Raw genomic sequence first — 23,104 nt, 5'->3', positions numbered from 1 at the left:
GTAGATTGTAAGAAGTAATCAATATGGATATGAAAAGCCAGAACAATGGTTCTTAGCCAAGGATGGTCTGGGTGATCCTTCCTCCCCATGGGACTTTTGGCAATGCTGACGGACATTTTTGGTTGTCACATTACAGAAGAAGTGCTACTTTCATCTAATGGGGAGAAGTAAAGGATCCTTGCCAAATATCCCACAATGTGCAGGACAGCTCTCCACAACAAAGAATTATCTAACTCAAACATCCATAGGCCGGCATTAGAAATCCTGGGTTAGAGTGAAGAGAATCATACTTATACAGTTTTCACATAACAATATTGTTAGAAAGGGCCCAATGGTTACCCTGAATCACTAACCGATCAGACTAAGTTTACCTGGGAGACTGTCAGAACTTACAATGCAAGTTGCCACTGAGGGTCCAAATAGAATGTCAAGGGCTCAATTCTATCACTCTTAGCAAAGTGCAAACGCTTAGGTAAGAAATGTTTCAGGTAAGGTTTGAAGTGCTGGTTTGGTTCCTGGCACTGAAATTGCAAACAGCAAAGAAAAACTATTATTTCCCTAATATCTAAAAAAGTGTCAACTTTTTTAGGGAAAGATATTTCCCTAATATCTATAAAAAGTGTCAACTTTTCTTGAAATTGCTTTCTAACTTCATATGAAATTTTTTTTCACAAACATTTCATCAGCTGGCCCAATAAGTCAGATGAAAAAACAACTAAAAGTTCTTACCACTTATATAATGTACAAGGTAAATCTTCAAAACTACTTGAAATATTTAGAGGAAATCATCATTATTATTGCATAAAAGCCCCAGAACTCAGTGTCACTAGATTATATTTCAAGTTACCACTAATGGTTCTATTTTCAAACATCCTTGTAAGTGCAATTGTAAGAGTTTTCTTGCAGACTTAAAATGTATGAGTATAAAATGTAGTATAGATAACTCAGCACTAGTATAGAAACTTAATTTTTTAAGGCATAAAAAAAGACTGGAAGGAAATATATCATAACGCTAATGGTGTTTATGGTGGTACAGCTACAGGGTTTTACCTTCTACTTTAAAAATTATTTCTTGTAAATAGTTTTAAAATTATTTCTTCTTCTCATATAAATTTTATAATGCCAATAGACAAATTCTTAAAAATTTTTCAAACCTGGATTATTGGGATACGACCTTAAAGATCTTTAAACTACACAGCATTTCCATGTTGGCCCAGATTACTAAAATATTCTAATCCTTCAATCCCAATAATAGATGCTGAAACTTTTCTCTCAATATATATTATACAAAACTAAAAATAACTAGATAATGGAAAATAAAGATACTCACAGAAAGATTTCGGGCAATGCCTTCATAGTTAACTGGAGGGGAACAAACATAAGAATTAATAGTTGATTGTATACTATAATTAAAACATAATACAAAAATATAGAATGTCAGATCCAAACTCTGTATTTAAATACCAAGGCAGGTTTTAAAGAGTTCATTTAAGTCATTACATTGTAGCCACTGAAAGGAATTAGACAGAACTTTAGGGATCACCCTGTAATGACACCCATGATATAGTGTCATATTGTTAAAGGGAAAGACAAGTTACAGAACATCTACCTATCCATCCATCTGTTAACCCACATATCCATTCATCCATCTAACTATCCATCCACCTGTCCAAACATCTTTCCATCCAGTTAGTAACCAATATCCATCATCCATCCATCCCTCAAAATATCTATCCATCTAGATCTGGTATGGTTTCACTGGGTAAAAATAAAAACTGTATGTGTTTTGTAAGGCTGTTTTGTACCTCTTGTTCCTTAGGAAATACTCAACAACAAAAATAATTATTCAAATATCTCAATTATCCGGGAAGACATAATCCAAGCTTAACAACGGTTGTTTCTATAGAGGGGAAATGAGTTGTCAAGTAGGAGGACTTCAGGTGGGAAGCTGTTTCTTTTTACTTTGTATACTTCAATATTCAATGATAGTTCTAGAATTTTCAAATAAGAGGGGTATGAGGAAACTTCAAAGAGAAGGCAAGTAGACTAGTTTAAAAACTGCATTTGCATAGTATGCCCATGGATTTACTTAGGGTACTTTCTACTACAAATCAATAACTGTCCAGCTTCCTAGATTTTATTTTAGCCAAACAGTATATAAATTTGAGAAAATTATCCAGATAAGAGTATACATTTTATATACATATATTTTATATATTTATGTAAAGTGACATACATATATAGTTTTTGCTTTAATTTGGGAAACTTGAGGGCCTAAGATAAGGGTATGGTACAGCTTAGCTATCCCATCCCAAACATCTCTGGAGACTGTTATTGCCTGTAGAGCTTTTTTTTTTTAGATGGAGTCTCTCTCTGTCACCAGGCTGGAGTGCAGTGGCGCAATCTCAGCTCACTGCAACCTCTGCCTCCCAGGTTCAAGCAATTCTCCTGCCTCAGCCTTCCCAGTAGCTGAGATTACAGGCACATGCCACCACGCTCGGATAATTTTTGTATTTTTCATAGAGACGGGTTTCACCATGTTGGCCAGGATGGTCTTGATCTCTTAACCTTGTGATCCGCCCGCCTCGGCCTCCCAAAGTGCTGGAATTACAGGCGTGAGCCACCATCGTGTCCAGTCTATCTGTATAGTTTTTATAACAGGTTTTATAACAGTCATGTACTACTTTTCTAAATTAAAAAAATACGAATTAAAACTTGGTATTAGGCATATGCAGCCTGTGCTTTGTGACACTGTGTAAATCTATCTGCATAACCATTTTCCTGCAGTGAAATCTATTTTCTTCATTAATAGTCAATAGTATCTATCTATTGAAACATATCTTACCAAATAGCCCAACCTAACCCAATTCCGGTAATTGTCAGAAAAGCTTATTCTCTTTCTGTTTCAAAGTTAACTAACTATGTCAAAAAGACAAACAAAATTTGCTCTACACATCTGAAAGTTATCATGGATGGTAATCAAAAAGAGAGGGAGGTAACAGAGGTGGAAACAGTTATGAAATACACTTGACTGGCAAAAGAATAAATATTTTAAAACATCTTTTGGCAGTTTGTGTTCCACATGTGGTCAAGAGAAATGTGAAATTCATTCTTCCCTATGTAAAAGATACATTCTTTATTGTTTCTGAAATGGTTTAAGGGAGGACAGGAATCAATTGCCTATAGAATTAATCATTTCTGCCAGCACTCCTCACAACAGAATATTAATCCCAAACTAAGTAATTTTAATGGAGTGTCATTAATTAATTAAACTTGAATAAATGTAGTTGGATTTCTCTCTTAAACATTTTTTCTAGTATAATCTTTATCCTGACACACAAGTAAAACACACACTTCAACATAAAATTGCACTAAGCTCATCAAATATTATGCTTAGTCCATGAATAACCAATAGGTAAGTTGTGTTCTCGCATCCAGTCCCATAAAATCCATTTGTGTACAAAAGCTCTGCATTGGAGATTTAATCATAAAAAAATTAATTCTGATTCCCTTTAGTTTAGAGATATAATGATTTAAAGGAAGGTATTCTTTTTTTTTTTTTTTTTTGAGACCAAGTCTCACTCAGTTGCCCAGGCTGGAGTACAGTGGCATGATCTTAGCTCACTGTAACCTCCACCTCCTGGGTTCAAGCGATTCTTGTGCCTCAGCCTCCAGAGCAGCTGGGATTACAGGCAGCTGCCACCAAGCCAGGCTAATTTTTGTATTTTTAGTATAGACATAGTATAGTATCGTATATGTATTTTTAGGGTTTCACCATGTTGGCCAGGCTGGTCTCGAACTCCTGACCTCAGGTGATCCACCCACTTTGGCCTCCCAAAGTGCTGCGATTACAGGCGTGAGCCACTGTGCCCAGCCTAAAGGAAGGTATTCTTAATATGACCATATTCAAAGTTATCATAGAGATATACTTACATGAATAGTATTTATCTGGGACATCAGAGGGTCTCAATCGAGCTGCAGGTCCATAGATAACTTTAATATTTTTAACATCCCCCAAATATTTATTCAGATATATGTATTTCTTACAACTGCCTTGTTCCATGCCTAGGAGAAAAAAAAAAATCCCAAAACATGCTGTAACTTTAACAAAAAATTTAATATGCAGAGCAGAACTTCTTTCACTTCCAAGGTTAAATTCGTTAAACATGGGTGTAGCACTCATATTAGTTGAAGATCTGATAGGTAAGACAGAATTTCAGCTGTACCTATCACTTCACTTTTTTCAAAATCTTTTCCGTCACCCAAATTTTGGTTAACGTTTCTTCTTATTTATATATTACAATATCATTATGTGAGCAAAGAAGAATGTCTTATCACATTTTTAGACCGAATGTGAAAGCCCAGTTATTTGCCCCAAACCACCTAGGATATTAACTGGGAGTGTATGTGTATGATTCACTCTCCTTCCAAGACTGGTGCTTCTTTGCATGTAACTTCTTAGAACTGCTTCTAAACACAGATTTCTATAATTATTTCTGAAGCAAAAAACAAGAACAAAAACAAAAAGAACCTATTTTCTGTTTTCCGTAGGCACGCTGCTCCTATAGTCCCCAAACTGTACACAAGCATGTTACAAAGATCACAGTAAGTAAAAGTGAAAATATTATCAAAATTAATATATCATGCTTCTAAAGTCAGATTTATCATGCTAAAGAAAATTGAAGGCTGGGCACGATGGCTAATGCCTGTAATCCCACCACTTTGGGAGGCAGCAGTGGGAGCTTGAGAGCAAGAGTTTGAGACCAGCCTGCTCAACATAGCAAGATCCCATGTCTACCAAAAAAAATTTTTTTTAATTAGCCAGGTGTGGTGGCACATGCCAGTAGTTCCAACTACTCAGGAGGCTGAGGTAGGAGAATCACTTGAGCCCAGGAAGTTGAGGCTGCAGTGAGCTGTGATCATGCTACTGCACTCCAGCCTGGCTAACAGAGTGAGACTGTCTCAAAAACAACAACCAAAAAAAGAAAATTGAAGCTATAATAATCAGTTCCAACTAAATCTAAAATTGTAGAGTTACACAAATTTAATGTTGAAAATATATATTTTTTAGCTATTCAAATTCTTGGTGTATTGTGCTTGATAGGCACTTAGGTTTCTGTGAATTCTGTGTTTCACTTATATTTTATATTTAATGTATTTTTTTCCTAAAGACTGTCCATAAGAAACTACATTTTTAAAAAAGAATTAACTATAACATTCAGAAAAAATTGGGAAACCATCAAGTAAACTTTCTTCAGCCCTTTATCCTGAAGAGTAAATAATGCAAATTCAGATTACCATGATCTGAAATAAGGATGAGGTTCAGGCATCTGTGCAAGTTCAGCTCTTTCAGACCATCCATCAGCATACCAACCATACCGTCAACCCTCTGCAAGGCTTTGATGACCTAAGAATGGGAAGCAACAACCTCATGTGATACCTTCCACACTAATGGCTATTTATACATAAAGCTATCTCTGTTAAAAAAAAAAAAAAAAAAGAAAGAAAGAAACAAAGAAACAAAGAAAGATAGACAGACAGACAGATAGATAGATAAGGGCCAGTGGATGCAACTACAATGAGGTGATTCACATTAGACTAAGACAGGTCAGGGTCAGAGATACAAAGAACAGTAAATACCTGCAGATCATTAACAATGCAAGAGTCCTAATTCTATACACGTTCAATTTTAAGTTTTGGGAATGAGATTAGCTGATCTATTCCTGAGGTCAGAATGCTACTACTTAGATTAGACCCAACTTAAGCCAAAATAATAATAGCTCAAATCTACAGTGTTTGGCCAGAAACCAATATGTTCTTAATTACCACTTCATTTTCCACAATTAATTTCTTCTTATACTTTCTGATCATTCAAATGGTCACTGTATAAATACGTTTCCTAATTTTCAAAAATGTTCAAACTATTCATGAAATGCTTCTTATAATTCAATGTATTTAATTTTCTAAATTAGAACTCATAGGAATATAACCCATTATTTCCTTACAAACTGCATGCATTTTACATATGAATATCACAAGAACACAGAATGACAAATGATATTGGCAAACTGCTTTCTGGCACTTATTTTATCCTCTCTCCTTGCAAAACCATTTGAGAAAAATTTTTGTGCAGTTTTGTGTATTTTCTGTAATGTGTGGAATCAGCTTAATCTTCATTCATTGTCAGTATTATTTCACTATAATATGAGATAAGCTCTTTGACTGTAATATGAAACAAGACAATGTCTTTCAAAGTTATCCAAGCAACATGAACTGGAATTTTTAAGTATTAAGATAAAGTGGGTTTTGGTGTGCCAGTAATGTTGGAGTTTACAGAGTTTGCAAATTGATGGATATGATTTCAAAAGTAATGGGCTCAACCTTAAATGAAGATGACTCAGAAAAGCAGGTGCTTTGGCACACTGTTAGTGAATTAGAAAAGGCAGCAATGATTTTCAAATGTATGTAACCTTATAAACAAGTATAAAATGATCCTGGGATTTTTCTGTAGCCAAATTGACCCAGACACAAGTCTTGGGTATCAGTGACTTTAGTGAAAGAGTAAAAATCACACTAGCATGTAGCCAATTGTTCAAATCAAGACAACAGCTACAAGAAACTTTTCCCTTTGACCAATTATGACATGTCCACATTGCTGGCACGCATCTTCCTTATCCTCCCTCTAAGCAGGAGTATTTCTGCCAAGTTGAAGGACAGAATGAAAGGAAGGCACAATGGAGTTACTAACTACAGTGGAGCTGCTGGAGATGGATTTTGATGGAAAGAATACAAAGGGTGAAAACAGACCTAGGTGAGGGTCAACTTCCTTCTCTCTTCACTCTCTTTTATCCAAGGTGATAGTGATCCAAGCAGTACCTACTTTTTAAGAGGGGCAAATCTAGCGCAGACCCAGGGAAAGGGAAATGAAGGGAAGATGGTTTAGGCAGCTGTTGTAAATTCAAGTGAGAAAAATAAGGATGCTTTTTTGCCTCCCTTCCTTCCTCTGCTGTTGCTGAATTAGGCAAGCAGCACCCTCAAAAACAGGGACCATGACAGACATGTCAGGCCAGGCTTTAGTCTGAACGCTGTGCTGAAGAGTCCTTAAGGCTCACCGACTATCCAACCTGGGCTACCTGGGCGGGAGAACTGATAGGAATTTGGGAGTGAAGCCCTAGAAAATTAAGAAAGAGTGTTTTTTTTAATAGTCTATGACCCCTTGGAATCACAGGGGGCACAAGATCACTACACAAGGATTCTGACAGGAGGGATCCTGGCAATACCTCTTTTCACTTTTATCGTGACCCAAAATAGTCAAGATCCTTACTTTTTACTTCCTTTCATATCTTAGGTCACCAACAAAATATATATCAGAAGGAAAGTCAACTTAGAGGTACAAGGAAATATGCTCAAATCATTTTCTTTTTCTCTCTCTCTTTTTTTTTTTTTTTTGAGACAGAGTCCCGCTCTGTGCCCAGGCTGGAGTACAGTGGTGCGATCTCGGCTCACTGAAACCTCCCCAGCCTGGGTTCAAGCGATTCTCTTGCCTCAGCCTCCTGAGTAGCTGGGATTATAGGCACACACCACCAGGCCCGGCTAATTTTTTTGTATTTTTAGTAGAGACAGGGTTTTGCCATGTTGGCCAGGCTGGCCTCAAATTCCTGACCTCAGGTGATCCACCCACCTCAGCCTCCCAAAGTGCTGGGATTACAGGCATTAGCCACGGTGCCGAGCCTTCAGATCCTTTTCTGTTCTAATGCTTCCTGTGTTCCAAAATACTAGGTTGGTGCAAAAGTAATTGTGTTTTTTTGCCATTCAAATGGTAACAAAAATGATATGGCCACGTGAAAACTGAAAGCAGTGTTTGTTGTTTTAAAGTGCTACACAGATTAAAAACACAGCTAGGCGCTGGCTAAGTTCCTGAAAGGGTGTCAGGTCAAACGAGATGTTACACTGAAAGTGTTAGTCCATGAGCTGTTTCGTACCTCTAGTTTCCTAGGAAATATTCAACAAAATTAAGTATTCAAATATCGCTACACTTTTGATAAAATCTCCCATCCTTCTATGGGACCTCTGTTGTAAGCATGGTCTCAGGTGGCCAAAGACCTATCTCCTAAGGAAGAGAGTTCATAGGAGGCTTCCTCTGCTATTTGACTTATTACCCTGTATTTTCATACTGGAGGTTTAGCTGTTTACAACATTCTCAAAAAGCACTTAGTATTTAGGCCAAGGTAAGGGGCGATGGAGTGGATAAAGGCTTTCAAATTGAAAATACAGAAGCTAATTCATCATCAGTTTAATTTAGCACTGTGGAAAACACAGGCTAAACAATTCTCCCAACTCTTATTTTGTTTAAAGTGCATCCTTATATTTAGTAATATTGGGTATAATACTTGCTTTTTCCAGAAACGATAGAATCTTATAAAATGGCCTAGCAGCCTCCTTCAAAGCGAGGTTCAGTTTGATGACTGGGTTTAATGAAATAATTACTGATAAAAATGTACTTACTTCACTGCTGACTGGTCCATATGAATGGCCTGAAGAATCTGGTTCTTCTAAATACAGAGTGTAAAAGTGTGGTCTAAATCAAACAGTATCAAAATGTAATATTTTACGAACACATTGAAAAACAGAATGGAAAAAATAAGTCATCAATTGATAGGGATTAAATTTTATAACACTGGCGTAACAGTTCTACTGAGAAATAATTTACAGCTTTGAAATTCTTCAAAATGTGGTATGATCATTTACTAAAGAATTTATTTCGATATAAAACATCATAGCAAATAGCAAAGTTTTGTTGTAGTCTATTTTAAAATAGTATATCATTTCTACAAAACGAAGTATTTACAATAGAAATTAATTGCCTACAGACCTTTCATCTTTAGGAAGCTGTAGCCACTGAAGAACAGCTAAAATCCTTTCTTCAAATGGTACTGAACTAAAATGAAGAACAGACAAAAATAAAAGATGGCTGACAATTGTTTGGGTGTAAAATATAGTTTTTTTCATTGAAAATGTCATTAAGAGCTACTAAATGCTATTTCGCATCTATTGTGTTTGAAATCAAGGGTTTTATTTGAAAACTTAAATCTATTTTCCCAATGAAAGAATGAAAGTTAGGTTTTACACAGATAAAAGTTGCAATTGGATTTAAAACTTTGCTTGCTATCCTCTACTTGAGGATAATATTCATGAACCTGAAAACAGTAACTGCATACCACATGAATAACTCATGTGTTAATATACTTTGCAAAGCATACATCATGAAGCACTCACTCACTGATGACTCAGCACAGCTGTGAAGCAGGCCCCTGAGGAGCAGACAGCAGTTCTCTACGCAGTATTTCCTGAGCAGAATTGAATATGCCTTCCTCTGGACACAGGCTTTGTTTACACACCTCTAATCAGAGTTCTTGCCCCACCCCAAGTACAATTAGTTGTATACTCTACTAAATCTTAAAAAGCCAAGAGACCATATACTATTAATCTTTGAATCCCTCATGCTTAGTACACAAACTCTTTTTTTTTTTTTTTTTTGAGACGGAGTCTCACTCTGTCACCAGGCTGGAGTGCAGTGGCGCGATCTCGGTTCACTGCAATCTCCACCTCCCAGGTTCAAACAATTCCCCTGCCTCAGCCTCCCGAGTAGCTGGGACTACAGGCGTGCACCACCACGCCTGGCAATTTTTTTTTTTTTTTGTATTTTAGTAGAGACAGGGTTTCACCGTGTTAGCCAGGTGATCTCCTGACCTCGTGATCCGCCTGCCTCAGCCTCCCAAAGTGCTGGGATTACAGGCGTGAGCCACCACGCCCAGCCCATAAACTCTTAATTACTGTCCATGGAATAAAAACAGTGGCAAATAAGAAGGTGGAGAAGAGGCATTGCACTGTGCTCATGGGAACCATAAAGAACACTAACTAGCATAAGATCACAAGGAAAATTGCTATGCATTTCGTGTCTGGGATTTAAGATATTTTCTGTTCACCCTTCTAAATGCATTGTTGTATTGATTTTGTGACAGAAATTTTATAATTTAAAAATAAATAAAATTATTTCGGTAATCTTGCTCAAATTGGCCAAAGAGCAAAAAAACTTCCATTAAAAAGTTTTTGTATTTTCTCAATGCATCATGGATTTCAAATATCACAGAGAGGTTATTCTAATCAGTTTCTTACATTAGAAAGCATATTTACTAATTTAGAAATGGAAATCCAGAGGTACCATTAATATCTTCTTTTTAATAATATTTGCAAACGCAATAGATGCTAAATAGCAGAGATCATTCCTATCTGTATCCTCTTTAATACACTCATCTTTTCCTTGTCTTGGTTCTGAAACCATCTTTGCAAAAATTGTAACTGAGCAAATTATGACAGTGAAAGAGATCACACCTAACCAATTCCATCTTGCTTCTAACCTTTAAGCTGTCCTTTTTCATTTCTGGGCATAGGCTGAAATAACCTTGGGAAGGAATTTAGTTGATAGTTTAACTCTGAAACAAAGTTGGTAATAGCCCTTCCCCGCCGCCCAAAAAAAAAAAAAAACACACACACACAGAAAAAAAAAAAAAAAACACTTCTTGCCTGAGGACTGGTCTACCTTTGTAGGACTAACAAATTAGCTACAAGATCAGAAATTATAGTTTAGGGGCCATGCGGCCTCCAGCTGTAAGAGTCTGAACCTCCCCAAATTGCTCCTGGGAATAACATCACTAGTGTAAAATCTCAGATGAGTGCTTGAGATATTTAGCAGACCGTGCCCTGCAATCCATGTATCAGCTGACACCACCCAGCCTGGTCATCTGGCTCAACCAGTTTTGCAATCCCAGGAACAGGAGATAGCAAGAAAAACTCACTTGATCCCCTATAATTCCATCCCCAATCCAACGCATCAGCATTCCCCACTTCCCGAACTCCTATCTGCCAAATTATCCTTAAAAACTTGGATCCCAAAATGCTCGGGGAGACTGATTTGAGGAATAATAAAACTCCGGTCTCCCACACAGCTGGCTCTGCATGAATTACAATTTCTCCATTGCAATTCTCCTGTCTTGATAAACCCAATCTGTCTAGGAAGTGTGCAAGATGAACCTGTTGGGCAGTTACAGTTCTTTTTCTTTCTGGAGTTAAGATGTGCAGTACTCCCACTCCCAGATCTCTACCTCCACCGTGACCTCATTTTTCATGTCTGCCCGAAGATCTGAACTAAACACATTATCAGTGTTTCTCGAAAGGCTCTAGAAAACACTTGTCTAGTCTTTTTTTGTTTGTTGTTTTTTTTGTTTTTGTTGTTTTTTGATAGGGAGTTTCGCTCTTGTTGCCCAGGCTGGAGTGCAATGACGTGATCTCGGCTCACTGCAACCTCCGCCTCACAGGTTCAAGTGATTCTCCTGCCTCAGCCTTGTGAGTAGCTGGGATTACAGGCGCCCGCCATCACGCCTGGCTAATTTTTGTATTTTTAGTAGAGACGGGGTTTTACCACTTTGGTCAGGCTGGTCTCAAACTCCTGACCTCAGGTGACCCCTCACCTCAGCCTCCCAAAGTGCTGGGATTACAGGAGTGAGCCACCGCAGCTGGCCCACTTGTCTAGTTTCACTGTCCATTTACCATCTATCTAAACTCTTTGAGAAAGAGTTCTTCAGTTCTCATTTTTCAGCCAACATATCACTCAAATGCTAAAGCTCAAGATTCGATAAAAAGGAGATTACATAAGAATAAGCTGTTCTATATTACAGATCCTAGAAAAAAATCATTTCACATACCCATTATACATTTTATAGATGTCTGGGAAAATTCCATTAATTTCCACATCTGATCCTGGCCAGAAAAATGTGCCAGACTTGAGGCCTTGATACTTAGCTGTGACCCAAATCTGGAGCAGAAAATGAAGGAAAATTAAGAAATCATGCAAACTTTCATCTCTTAGGAAAGTATGTATTCATGTAACACCAATGCATTCCTCTCTAGTGCTAGAATGCTTTTAAGGTCAACAAGCTTTAGCACTTAGGTCACAATAATCATGTAATATGACTCTTAAGCAGCAACAACATATTAAATAGTCAGAGATTAACTCCTGTAGCTTTTGGAGCTATTCCCCTAATTAACAGTTTTCTCTTAAAAGAAAAAAAATTCATGAATATACATGTCTTTAACTTGCTGAGATATCTGTGTATGTAACTAACATTTATTAAGCACTTATTATTGCCAATCATGGTTCTAAATAGTATTCCTACAAGCATGCTACATTATTAATTCACATAATCCTCACAATAATCCTACGAAGTAGTAAACAATATTATCTACATTGTAGATATGATAAAACAGAGTCAGAAACAGAATGATTTGTCCAAAGTCACACAGCTTTAAATGTCAGAGCTAAAATTTGAATTCATAACCTGCAAACTAACTATTATGCTCTTTGTCCTTCTAAGAGGAATATCATGATTATTTAAATAGACCTTATATAATTATTGTGGCAATTTTTAAAAATTTTTTTTAAATTGTGGCAATTTTTAAAAAATTTTTTTTAAATTGTGGCAATTTAAAAAAGTAAATTGGAGAATTGGAGAATTTTAAAAATTAAAAAGGAGAACACAGCTTGGAAAGTAAATTGGAGATCACGATTGGAAAGAAGCTCCTAAATTAGCACAGGCAAATAAAACCAAGATGTTCAAAAACAACGTAGTTTTGTGTAGATCAAAGCTATTACCCCCATACTACTGCTATATGCTACTGGTAGAAGAAGAATTGATCAGAAAAGAAAAATTGCCCAGCACAACCCAAATCCACCTCTGAAATAAACTACTCTCCTTTTACGCAATTATACAAGTTATGTTTAGGATTATCAGCATTCATCTCCATTTACAAAAGAATGGCCACAGACACACTAAATGAAATCAGTTATTAAAAGCTCTAGAGAATCTGGTTATTTTACTCTGATTGAAATAGATGAGAATAATTAACTATTTTAGTAGAAAAACAAAGAACTCACTGGTTCTCCTTTGTACCACTCAGGATTAAATTTCTCTTTACTTTTAAGTGAAAAGGAAGCATTCATTTTGGGATCATACATTTTATTGTCGATTATGCCATGAGATTCTGGATACAATCCCTAAAAAAGATAAAACAGATTATATGCAAGTTGTGTTTACTTAATGTTAAATAAATTCACAGAAAAAAATCATCAAAAAGAAACCGATAACTGAAGCTACATGGAATTATAATAAGTTTAAGGAAAGAAAAACAAAAAAATCAGGTAATGGCAAAACACAACCTCTTAAGATTTTATGTAGTATTTGTGATTTAAATTATGTAATAGGAGAAAATAAGTCAGTAATACTAAGGATAAAGATCTATATAAAAAAGGCAGCCTCAGCCGGGCCCAGTGGCTCACACTTATAATCTCAGCACTTTGGGAGGCTGAGGCAGGCGGATCACGAGGTCAAGAGATGGAGACCATTTGCCAACATGGTGAAACCCTGCAGGGAGCTGAAGGCCCGTGGGACGTGACCAACTCAGCATTCCATGGAGGCTATATGGTCAAACAGCAAACTGTTTATCATGAATGCAGGATGTGGGCAAACTCACACTGCCCTGCCACCAAAAGGTTTGCTGAGGGCCTCACTCCCTGGCGCCAGGCTCCTTGAAGTTATCTACTGAGAAATCTAGCCTATTGTTAAAAGAATGCAGTCTCGCAAGCCTGCTGTGAACCAAAAGGCCAACTGACAATTAGCCGACAACCACCGCCCTCTACTCGCTATCTCTTTTGCCTAATAAATATGGAGGGCTGTGTAAAGCTCAGTGCCCTTGTCCACTAGAGGCAAGGTACCCCCTGACCCCTTCTTCCAAATATACTCTTTTGTCTTTGTCTTTTATTCCCACATTCCCCCCATCCGCCACTTTGTTCAGTCCCCCTAGGTCCGGGCAGGCTACAAAATCCCGACTCTACTAAAAACACAAAAATTAGCCGGGCGTGGTGGTGTGCACCTGTAGTCCCAGCTACTTGGGAGGCTGAGGCAGGAGAATTACTTGAACCCGGGAGGTGGAGGTTGCAGTGAGCCGAGATCGCACCACCACACTCCAGTCTGGTGACAGCACAAGAGTCCATCTCAAAAAAAAAAAAAAAAAAAAAAAAAAAGGTAGCCTCTGAAATTTTGAAAACAATGTTGTTGTCTTTTTAAATTGCTGAGTAAAGCATTTCTGCAGAACAAATTCCTTTTTTGGCGAGGTCCCAGAGTAGCTTGGATCAATATAAGCTAACATACTAATTTTCTGGCTTCAATTCTAAAGCTTAGTGAGTTCTACTGTTTTATTTGACTCAAATTAAATCTGGAAACACTGAAACAAAAACAGGATTGTAATCCTATTTGGAGTCAGGCAAAGTGGCTTGCTTAAATTCATCATCAAGATGATTAGAAAGACAAGTTGTGAACACAGGAGTTTGGGAAGGTTTTTTGGCTCAAATAAAGTAAGCCTCAAAACTAGGATACAAGAATCAGAGAATATTAACACTGAAAGGAAACCAGGAAATCGTTTCTTGAGGTCTTGAGTCATCTCTTTTCACAGATGAGAAAATGGAGACTCAGCCAGTAAAGTGACCTTTCCAAAGCCACAGCTAGTTCGTGGCAGAGCAAAGATCAGAACCTGGGTTTCCTTACTTAACTACATATTGGAAAATAAGTTGTTTTTCTTTTATCTTAAATCTATTCCCTCAAAAAATGTTACAATCCCATCTCTCTTCTGCAAACAGATAGAAGTTGAAATGCAGAGCTTACGGTGACAATGCTGTAGTGATTGGGGAAAGTTTTTGTTGGATATACCGGTCTCATGTTTTTAGTATATGTTCCACATTTTTCTAGAAGGGAAAAAAATAAACATTGTTATTAAATACATCTGACAATTGGCTTACCTCATTTAGCAGTGGTACCACAGCAGTCTAAATCACGTAAAAAAAATTAGCCCAGGAGGGATTTTAATCAGATAAAAATTCAGGATGAATTATAAAGCAACACTGTGGATACAAATCCAATGTTAAAGATGACTTCATTTTTCTCTTAGTCAGAAAAACATTAAAATAATTAAGCCAATTACCCATAACATCACTTCATTCAAGATGAACAAGTTATAATAAAATGATGCTTGTAAGTTCTTTGATACTACTTAGTGGTCAAATACCTAAATCATAAGAGGTAGAATAAGAAAACTGAACTAAGTCTATAAATTAAAACAAGGGTGAAGGAGTAGCTGGGAAGACAGGGTCCCAGGCCATAAATCTAGAACCAGCTAACCCTGGACAAACTCAGCTGCTTTAAAGACAAAAGGCATCTTGTGGCTTCAAGTCCAAGAAAGTGCAGAAGTCTGACTATTCCTGATGCCCTGCTGATCTAGTTCTGGTGCCTCATTCTTTTTCTCTTGCCTCTACTATTGAGGAGGGAACACATAACTAATGATTCCAGCGTTCAATACTGCATTTGCCTAAAAACGTCCCTCAAATTGGCATGTGTCTATATATCTCACTGCCTTCCATCAGTTCAGAATTACAGGCTACATTCCCTAATTATTCAAAGCTAGGGCTTGTGCTCATGGTTTAATGATTTATTTTAAACTTCATATACAGGTACCTCCACCTCTTAACTCTAAACTCACGATGCCACATTTGGCACCATGGAGACAAGCTCTCCTGATAATGGTAACAAAGGGCTGTATTTAAACTTCAAAGGCCACAGGCCTGCTGGGAAGAACACAGCTTTGTCCATGCAAAGCTAAAGACTTTTTATGCAAAACATTAAAACAAAACAAAACTATCTTCTTCCGTGTAGAAATTAAAAACTAAAAATTTTTAAAACTCTCCCAAAATTATTTTGGCACTTCATGAGATGAGCATAATGACGTACATATGAATTTACAAAGAGTGATGTTAATGTTTAAAGCACCTCACATACTCAAATCTGGTAAGCAATATTTTAGAATTCCAGAAAAAAGCTAAAGTAATTGTATTTACTTACTTCTATTTTAGTCCAGTATTACATTGTAGCTGCTTAAAGGTTGTTAACGTGATTTAAAACTTTGGCATCAATATTAAGAAAACACCATTCTACTATTTTATGGGGAATTTATAGAAAAATCACTTAATTAAGGCCTGATTGAGATTAAAAAAAAAAAAAATGGAAGAGTCCAATTCAATCCAAAGGATAACACAGAATAACTGACAAATATTCTATGTCTGTACTCGTAATATCTCAGAAATACCTTTAGTTTTTGAAATTCTATTTCTGAAATAAAATATCTGTAAAATAAGGCCAGGCGTGGTGGCTCACGCCTGTAATCCCAGCACTTTGGGAGGCCAAGGTGGGTGGATTGCTTGAGCCCAGGAGTTAGAGACCAGCCTGAGCAACATGGCAAAACCCTGTCTCTACTAAAAACACAAAAATTAGCCAGGCGTGGTGTCATGTGCTTGAAATCCCAGCTACTTGGGAGGCTGTGGCACGAGAATTACTTGAACCTGGGAGGCAGAGGTTGCAGTGAGCCAAGATCATACCACTGCACTCCAGCCTGGGCGACAGAGTGAGACTCAGTCTCAAAAATAATAATATTTGTAAAATAAATAAACAAGGGACTTTTTCACAAGGAATTCAAAATTCTGAGAAAGAATAAATACATATAAAAATGGCCAAAGGTTAAAATTCGAAGATAACTATATTAACTTATTTTTTTGAAGGGCAGCTTCAGAGTAATCACACTATTAAAGATAAGCGCCTTACACCAGGTTCAACTACTTTGCCATAGAAAAGTTTAGTGAAACAGGTAGGTTCTGCCAGTACTTTTCCAAGAAAGACTGCCTGCCTAGTCGATCTCACTGAAATGGTGATATTCCAGCAGTAAACTCTGAAGTTACTCACTTAGTTTGCTAATAACAGGAAGAAGTCCACCCCAAGTGTGTAAATATTCTGCCCTGAATCCATCCAAAGAAAATAAGAGGGTAGGAGGCGTTTCAAACCTGGGTAATGAAAAAGAAAAAAAAATGTTTAAAGAAGCAAAGACAAGACATATCCAATGAAGATGTACTCCCTTCTTGGCACAGGTCCAGTGAAGATTTTCCACTAAGGTCTGTGTGATCTTAAGAAAACTAACTAACAAAGTCGGCAAGCATACTTATAAAGTACGTTTTACATGCATTTATATTTATATACAAGCTCTATCATTTCGTAATACATATATATCATCACATAGTATATATTAAGCATTCATATCATTTTGAGCCACCATACAGAAACATCATTCATGGTTCCTGCTGTTCCAAAAGCTACACCAATTGCTACTAAAATATAATATTGTTTTCCCAATTTGCAGGAAAATAAACAATAAAAAACAACAGCATATAATATTTCCATAAATATTCTTCCTGAACCACCACTTTCTGATGTGGACTCTAATACAGTAAATAGTACTTCATATAGTATATACATTACACACTATTTTATTATTTAATTTATTTTATTATTTTATTTTTATTTTATTTTTGAGACAGAGTCTCACTCTGTCGCTCAGGCTGCAGTGCAGTGGCGCTATCACAGCTCACTGCAGCTTCAACCTCCTGGGCTCAAATGATCCTTCTGCCTCACCCTCCCAAGTAGCTGGGACTACAAACATGCACCACCATGCCTGGCTAATTTATTTATTTATTTATTTTTTGTAGACATGAGGTCTCACTATGTTGCCCAGGCTGGTCTCGAACTCCTAGGCTCAAGCAATCTTCCCACCTCGGCCTCCCAAAGTGTCAGGATTACAGGTGTGAGCCACCCACCAAGCCTATATACTGTATTTAGTTTTTAGGCTTAATATATTTAAAAGATATAAATACTTAATACAAAAGTTTGAGAGATACTATATTTAAATATATAAACAACAAAGAAATAATTCAAAGCTGGGAATGATCGATGAGGTTTCAACAACACATACATACATATACAAACAGTTAACGTGTAGTGTGGAAATTTCAAAAAGGAGGCCAAAAACCACAGAGGATGCTAATATACTTGACAAACGAGAATAGCTATGGACAATGGCCATGTGGCTACCCCAAAACAGCCATGGCTCAGAAATTTTTCAGCATCTAGTGATACATGGTAGGTGGTAGGGAACTTGCATAACACTGGATAACTGTTAGAAGACTTCCCACTGAAAGTTTACTCAGTAAATTTAAAATTTGACAGGAAATACCTTACCTTGCCTTTTCAACTCTGCCTCCTCCCACCTTACCCTCACACACAAACACAAAAGCAACCCCACAAGGAGAACATTTTTATACAATTTTCACTAGCTACTATCTGTAACATAGCTCCACTGAGAGACTCTGTAGAACCAGTGTATATAGTCTTAACGGTCCATACAAAACTAGTTTTATTCAATCAACAGAAATCATAAAAGCAGGTTAGTGGGCCATCATGTAAACGTACTGGTAAATTATCCAGTGTAATAATAAGTGTCCTAAGTTACAATCTTCTTGTAAAGAAAGGGTTATGTTTTCCACTAAAAGATTCAATATTACAACTGAAAAATTATAAGCAATATTTAGAAGAAAAAGAAAGATTCAAAATTCACTAAGTCTAACATTCCCAGTATTCCGTGGATTTAAAAGACAGTTTAGGGTACATGAAAATTTTCCTTAAAAAAAGGCTCTTCTGTTGAAATTATTTGGTTGAGGTTTAGCTTTGGCTGCTGTTGCTACTGCTTATTTAAATCAAAAGTACTCTTCCTTCCAAAAGAAAAAAAAGAAGACATGTAACAAAAATTATATACACGAACAAAATGAACTAAAATACAGCTTAAAAATTTTAATAGTCTGGGAAAACTATCATTTTAAAGAGGTAAAAATACATTTCTGAAGATGAATAATTCAAATGTATGAGATGATAGACCTCAAATGGAACAAAGATAAATACGCTTAACACCTTTATAAAATCTTCACCCTTTAAATTCCACACACACTCTTTTTGATGGTGTCATATATGGAAGACCCTGTACAAAATATTTGAAGGACAAAAAAACCAAATATGAATTATTTTAAAAAACGTATCATCTCTCACAAACAGGTTGTTATCCCAAAAATGTATAAATGGACCAAAATACAGAAAAAAAGAAGCTAAATTTTCTACAAGTTTAGCAGCTCTCAAAACTCCAAATAAAAGTAAAGATCCTTCCTTCCTGAAAAGGAAAATGCAAATATTTTTATCTAGCATTCTTCAATACCAAAGACTAAATATTCATGGCCTCTCTTTTTTCTATAAACTTCCAGAATAGGGATAACTCCATAATCATCTATGTTCCACCATTGCCAAACACAAGATCTGGCTAAAAATACAGGTTGGGCATCCCAAATCTGAAAATCTGACATCTCAAATGCTTCAAAATCCAAAACTTTTGAGCACTGACATGATGCTCAAAGGAAATGCTCACTGGAGCATTTGGGATTTTCAGATTTGAGATGCCCAAACTGGTATAACTCAAATATTGCAAAATCCAAAAAAGTCCAAAATCCAAAACAGTTCTCATACCAAACATTTTGGATAAAGGATACTCAACCTGTAATGTTTAATAAACCAGTGATTTTATTATTTTTATCATCTTAATTTGGAAAGAAAAAAATGATGCTGTACTTCTAAAAAAGAAAAAATTAATACCTCAGAATATAATCTTACCCTGCTGGGCACTGTGGCTCATTAATGCTCTCACATGGTTCTTCTACCCAACTTTTCTCACCTAAAATATTTTCAAGAAAATAAAATGAACACACTTAACAGTAATAATAATTGTGATGCTTGTGAGACACATTAAGACAGATTCCAAAAACCAAGTATGTGAACAGATTGATAGATAACACAGGACATGACTCTGGAGGTGTATAATCAATAAAGAGAATTATTCTGCTTCAAAATAAGAGTTAGTTGATATCAGGAATTAAAAATGGATGCACAATTGTAAGACTAAAACATACTACTGTATTTGTGAGAACTTGAAGGTATCTTTTCCATTTTCAAATTCTTAATATTTTCAGCCAAAATTTACAACCCTCCCCTTCTATCCACTCATCAAAATCCTTGGTATTTTGGTGTCTTAGTTCTCTCTCATATAGAGTCAGGTTCTGTCAAGAAATTTGAAAAAATAATAATAATAATACCTGGACAAGACATCATAATAGTATCACCTTACAAAATGCCCTCGAATCTTTCTAAACAATTTCACATCGACTCTCTCAGTGCACAGCAGACAGTGTCCCCATTTACTAGGAGGGAAGCCGGGACATAAAAGTCAGCCAGGACTGTAAGAGGGATCTTTCCACAAATACAGCATCAAGTGTGCTGCTATTATCAAAATAACATGAGAGGGTGGTGGCAGGGGAATGAGTGGTTATAGATAAAATATGATTGGCCGTGTGTACATAATCATAATTATGAAGCTGGGTGATGGGTATAATGTTCATTACATACTCTCTCTCCCCATGTGTATGTTTAAAAGTTTCTTTAATAAAAAGTTTTAAAATTATTTTTTTCAGCTAATATAGTTGGCCAATAGCCATGACTCCTAATATAAAAGATAACACCTATGTAAAGCCCCGCTAAGACGCTGGAAGATACCAGGCTGCTGCAGAGCCCAACGAGCACCTGACCTTGACACACAGAACTGTAGTTGATGCAGCAGTCGCCCTGGTCCTTGCAGTCATCTGAACAGGCACAGAGGCTTCTGGTCAACCTTTTCTCACCACACCTGAATTTGTTGCAAGTCCATATATGTTCTAGAAACAAACATCAGCAAAATGTGTTTTATGTCTCAAATTCAACATGTCCAAAGTGAACACAGAATTGCTGTCTTCCTGAGTATGATCCATGAGCAACAATGAACAATTTCACAGCTCTTAGTCACTCACAGAATCTGCCACTACCATGGCCACTCTGAACTAATGGGGTAAAATATGTAGGAACCAATTATTATTATTTCACTAAAACTCCAGAATTTCGTCATTTTCAAATTTAGACGCACCTTACCATATGCAATTCCTATGTAGACCTGGCTTCTTCTACCTGCTAAAATTTAATCTAAGTCTGACTCTCAGGCCAAGGTGAGAGGATTGCTTGAGGCCAGGAGTTTGAAATCAACCTGGGCAATGTAGTGAGACCTCATCTCTACAAACATTTTAAAAATTAGCTGGGCATAATGGTGTGAGCCTGTAGTTCCAGCTACTTGGGAGGCTGAGGCAGGAGGATCTCTTGAGCCCAGGAGTTCAAGGTTGCAATGAGCCATGGTCAAGCAACGGCTCTCCGGCCTGGGTGACAGAACAAGTCCCTGTCTTTAAAAAATAAATACTAATGAAAAATAAATAAATCTCTCTCATTTAAAAATTATTCCATGTCATATGCAGAGAATTCCAAATCTAACTAAGAAAATTTTCATATTCTGATAGTTTTATTTTGAAAAATATAGGTGGACATATAAGATCTCTTGCTGTCAAAGAACCATAATGAAAATATTTCTATATTTCAAGCAGGCTTTTAGAATTTGAATGCAAATTAGATTACAAAGGCTTTCAGCATACATTAAAAATAGACAAAGTTCTGCTATCCATAAAATGTTTAACAGAGAAATTCTGTAAATTTTTTTCTCTTAAGGAACTGTTGAAAGAAAATATAAAAGCTAATGTCAAAACGTGTATGTATGCTAAACTAAAAAAAATTCAAATGAATTAGGTAAATCACATACCTGAAAGACACAGAACTTTCCTTGATCTTTTCCTAATGACCATAACTCCACTTTTTTCCCTGCTCATCCTTACCTGGTTCTATGCACGTCTCCTGGTAATCTAAACAGCAGTTTCCAAGCTCAACACAGGCAGCATCACAGCGACAGTTCCCAAATGTTCTCTCAAAACAGCGACCTTTGCAACTTTTAACTGAAAAAATTGAACAATAAGTCAGATGTTTCTAATCATTATATAATTCAAAGTAAACATCAACGAATACAACTAAGTTAGGTGTACACTAGGTTCAAATACTACTTTAGAAAATACAGATGGGGTAATAAAGTAAGGCAAAAATCTTTTCACAAATACACACAAAAAGTGATACAAACAGAAAGTAACCTTATGTGCCTGGTTTGTGATTTTTATCTCCTGATGTAGGAAAGAAAGATAACTTTTTAATGATTATTATTACAAACGTTACTGGGTCTGATAAGACTTAAATAACCATGGTGTGATAAAATAAAAGTCAGAATAAAGGCTTGTTCTGAATACTTCGTGCTATGAAAAAGTTGGCTTAAGCAGGCATGGGGTTCCCTAAAATTTCAAAATGTGGGAAAAAATTTTTTTAGAAGTGATTAAGAATATTTTAGAAAGGAAAAGATTACCTAGCCTGCCTCAATCTCAATCCTGGTGTAAAGAAGTAGTGGGTTTGTTCAGAACATGCTCCCTGGCATAGCTCTTCCCTCCCTGACCTGAAACACCCATTTCACCTTTAGATCCAGACTGGCTCCCTCTAAAAAGCTTTCCTAACTCCCCAGCTAGGCCTGACTTCCATTTTTTTAAGCTCATATAAAACCTTGTCCTTCCCCTCAATTACTTAATTCCACACGTAACTAGGTTATTTGGTTAATATCCCAGTTAGACGGCAAACCAAGACCACATCTGGCTTTGCCCAGCATACTGTATCCCTAAAACCAGACCAGGTGCATGCCATATAGTTGAGATTAGCACATTTTTGCTAAATGAATAAATGGTAGACATGGGAGGAAAGTACTTTTCATGACAAACAACAATTTTACTGTTGAAGTTCATTACTAGATACCTTGAATAAGCCAGGTTTCATTGGAGAGCTAGAAAATTAGGACGAGAAAAAAAGAAAAAAAGGAACACATGGAAAATAATGGACATCCAACAACAACAAAAAAGAAATAATCTTAGTTCTTGACTTTAATGGTGTTCTGACCCAAAAAGACACTGCCATGGAATTTACCTCTCATTTGATACTGGGAAATCAGGCAATTTTAAGAAGATGAAGTAACAATAATAATTTCTAGTGTCAGAAATACGAACTTTCCTGACCTGGAGTGGGGG

At 36.5% G+C, this 23,104-nt stretch overlaps 1 protein-coding gene across 2 annotated transcripts in view; it reads right to left on the bottom strand.

Moving 5' to 3' along the window:
* The window catches only part of ENPP1 (ectonucleotide pyrophosphatase/phosphodiesterase 1), an 84,945-nt gene that overhangs the window by 21,554 nt on the left and 40,287 nt on the right, over nucleotides 1-23,104 (bottom strand). For both annotated transcript variants that reach the window (XR_010158200.1, XM_016956309.3), the window contains exons 3-15: nucleotides 21,827-21,943; nucleotides 20,666-20,791; nucleotides 19,698-19,758; nucleotides 16,899-16,996; nucleotides 14,775-14,854; nucleotides 12,992-13,111; nucleotides 11,763-11,872; nucleotides 8,873-8,938; nucleotides 8,506-8,578; nucleotides 5,299-5,407; nucleotides 3,934-4,065; nucleotides 1,331-1,362; nucleotides 394-521 (exon numbers count right to left, since the gene is read on the bottom strand). Coding sequence is in view for 1 of the 2 variants with exons in the window: in XM_016956309.3 (XP_016811798.2) it covers nucleotides 394-521; nucleotides 1,331-1,362; nucleotides 3,934-4,065; nucleotides 5,299-5,407; nucleotides 8,506-8,578; nucleotides 8,873-8,938; nucleotides 11,763-11,872; nucleotides 12,992-13,111; nucleotides 14,775-14,854; nucleotides 16,899-16,996; nucleotides 19,698-19,758; nucleotides 20,666-20,791; nucleotides 21,827-21,943 (1,252 nt within the window). In the remaining variant the exon portion in view is untranslated. The remainder of the gene's footprint in view (nucleotides 1-393; nucleotides 522-1,330; nucleotides 1,363-3,933; nucleotides 4,066-5,298; nucleotides 5,408-8,505; nucleotides 8,579-8,872; nucleotides 8,939-11,762; nucleotides 11,873-12,991; nucleotides 13,112-14,774; nucleotides 14,855-16,898; nucleotides 16,997-19,697; nucleotides 19,759-20,665; nucleotides 20,792-21,826; nucleotides 21,944-23,104) is intronic.

Source organism: Pan troglodytes, chromosome 5, assembly GCF_028858775.2.
Source record: "Pan troglodytes isolate AG18354 chromosome 5, NHGRI_mPanTro3-v2.0_pri, whole genome shotgun sequence".
NCBI classification, from domain to species: domain Eukaryota; kingdom Metazoa; phylum Chordata; class Mammalia; order Primates; family Hominidae; genus Pan; species Pan troglodytes.
This window is presented reverse-complemented; position numbering and strand designations above follow the sequence as displayed.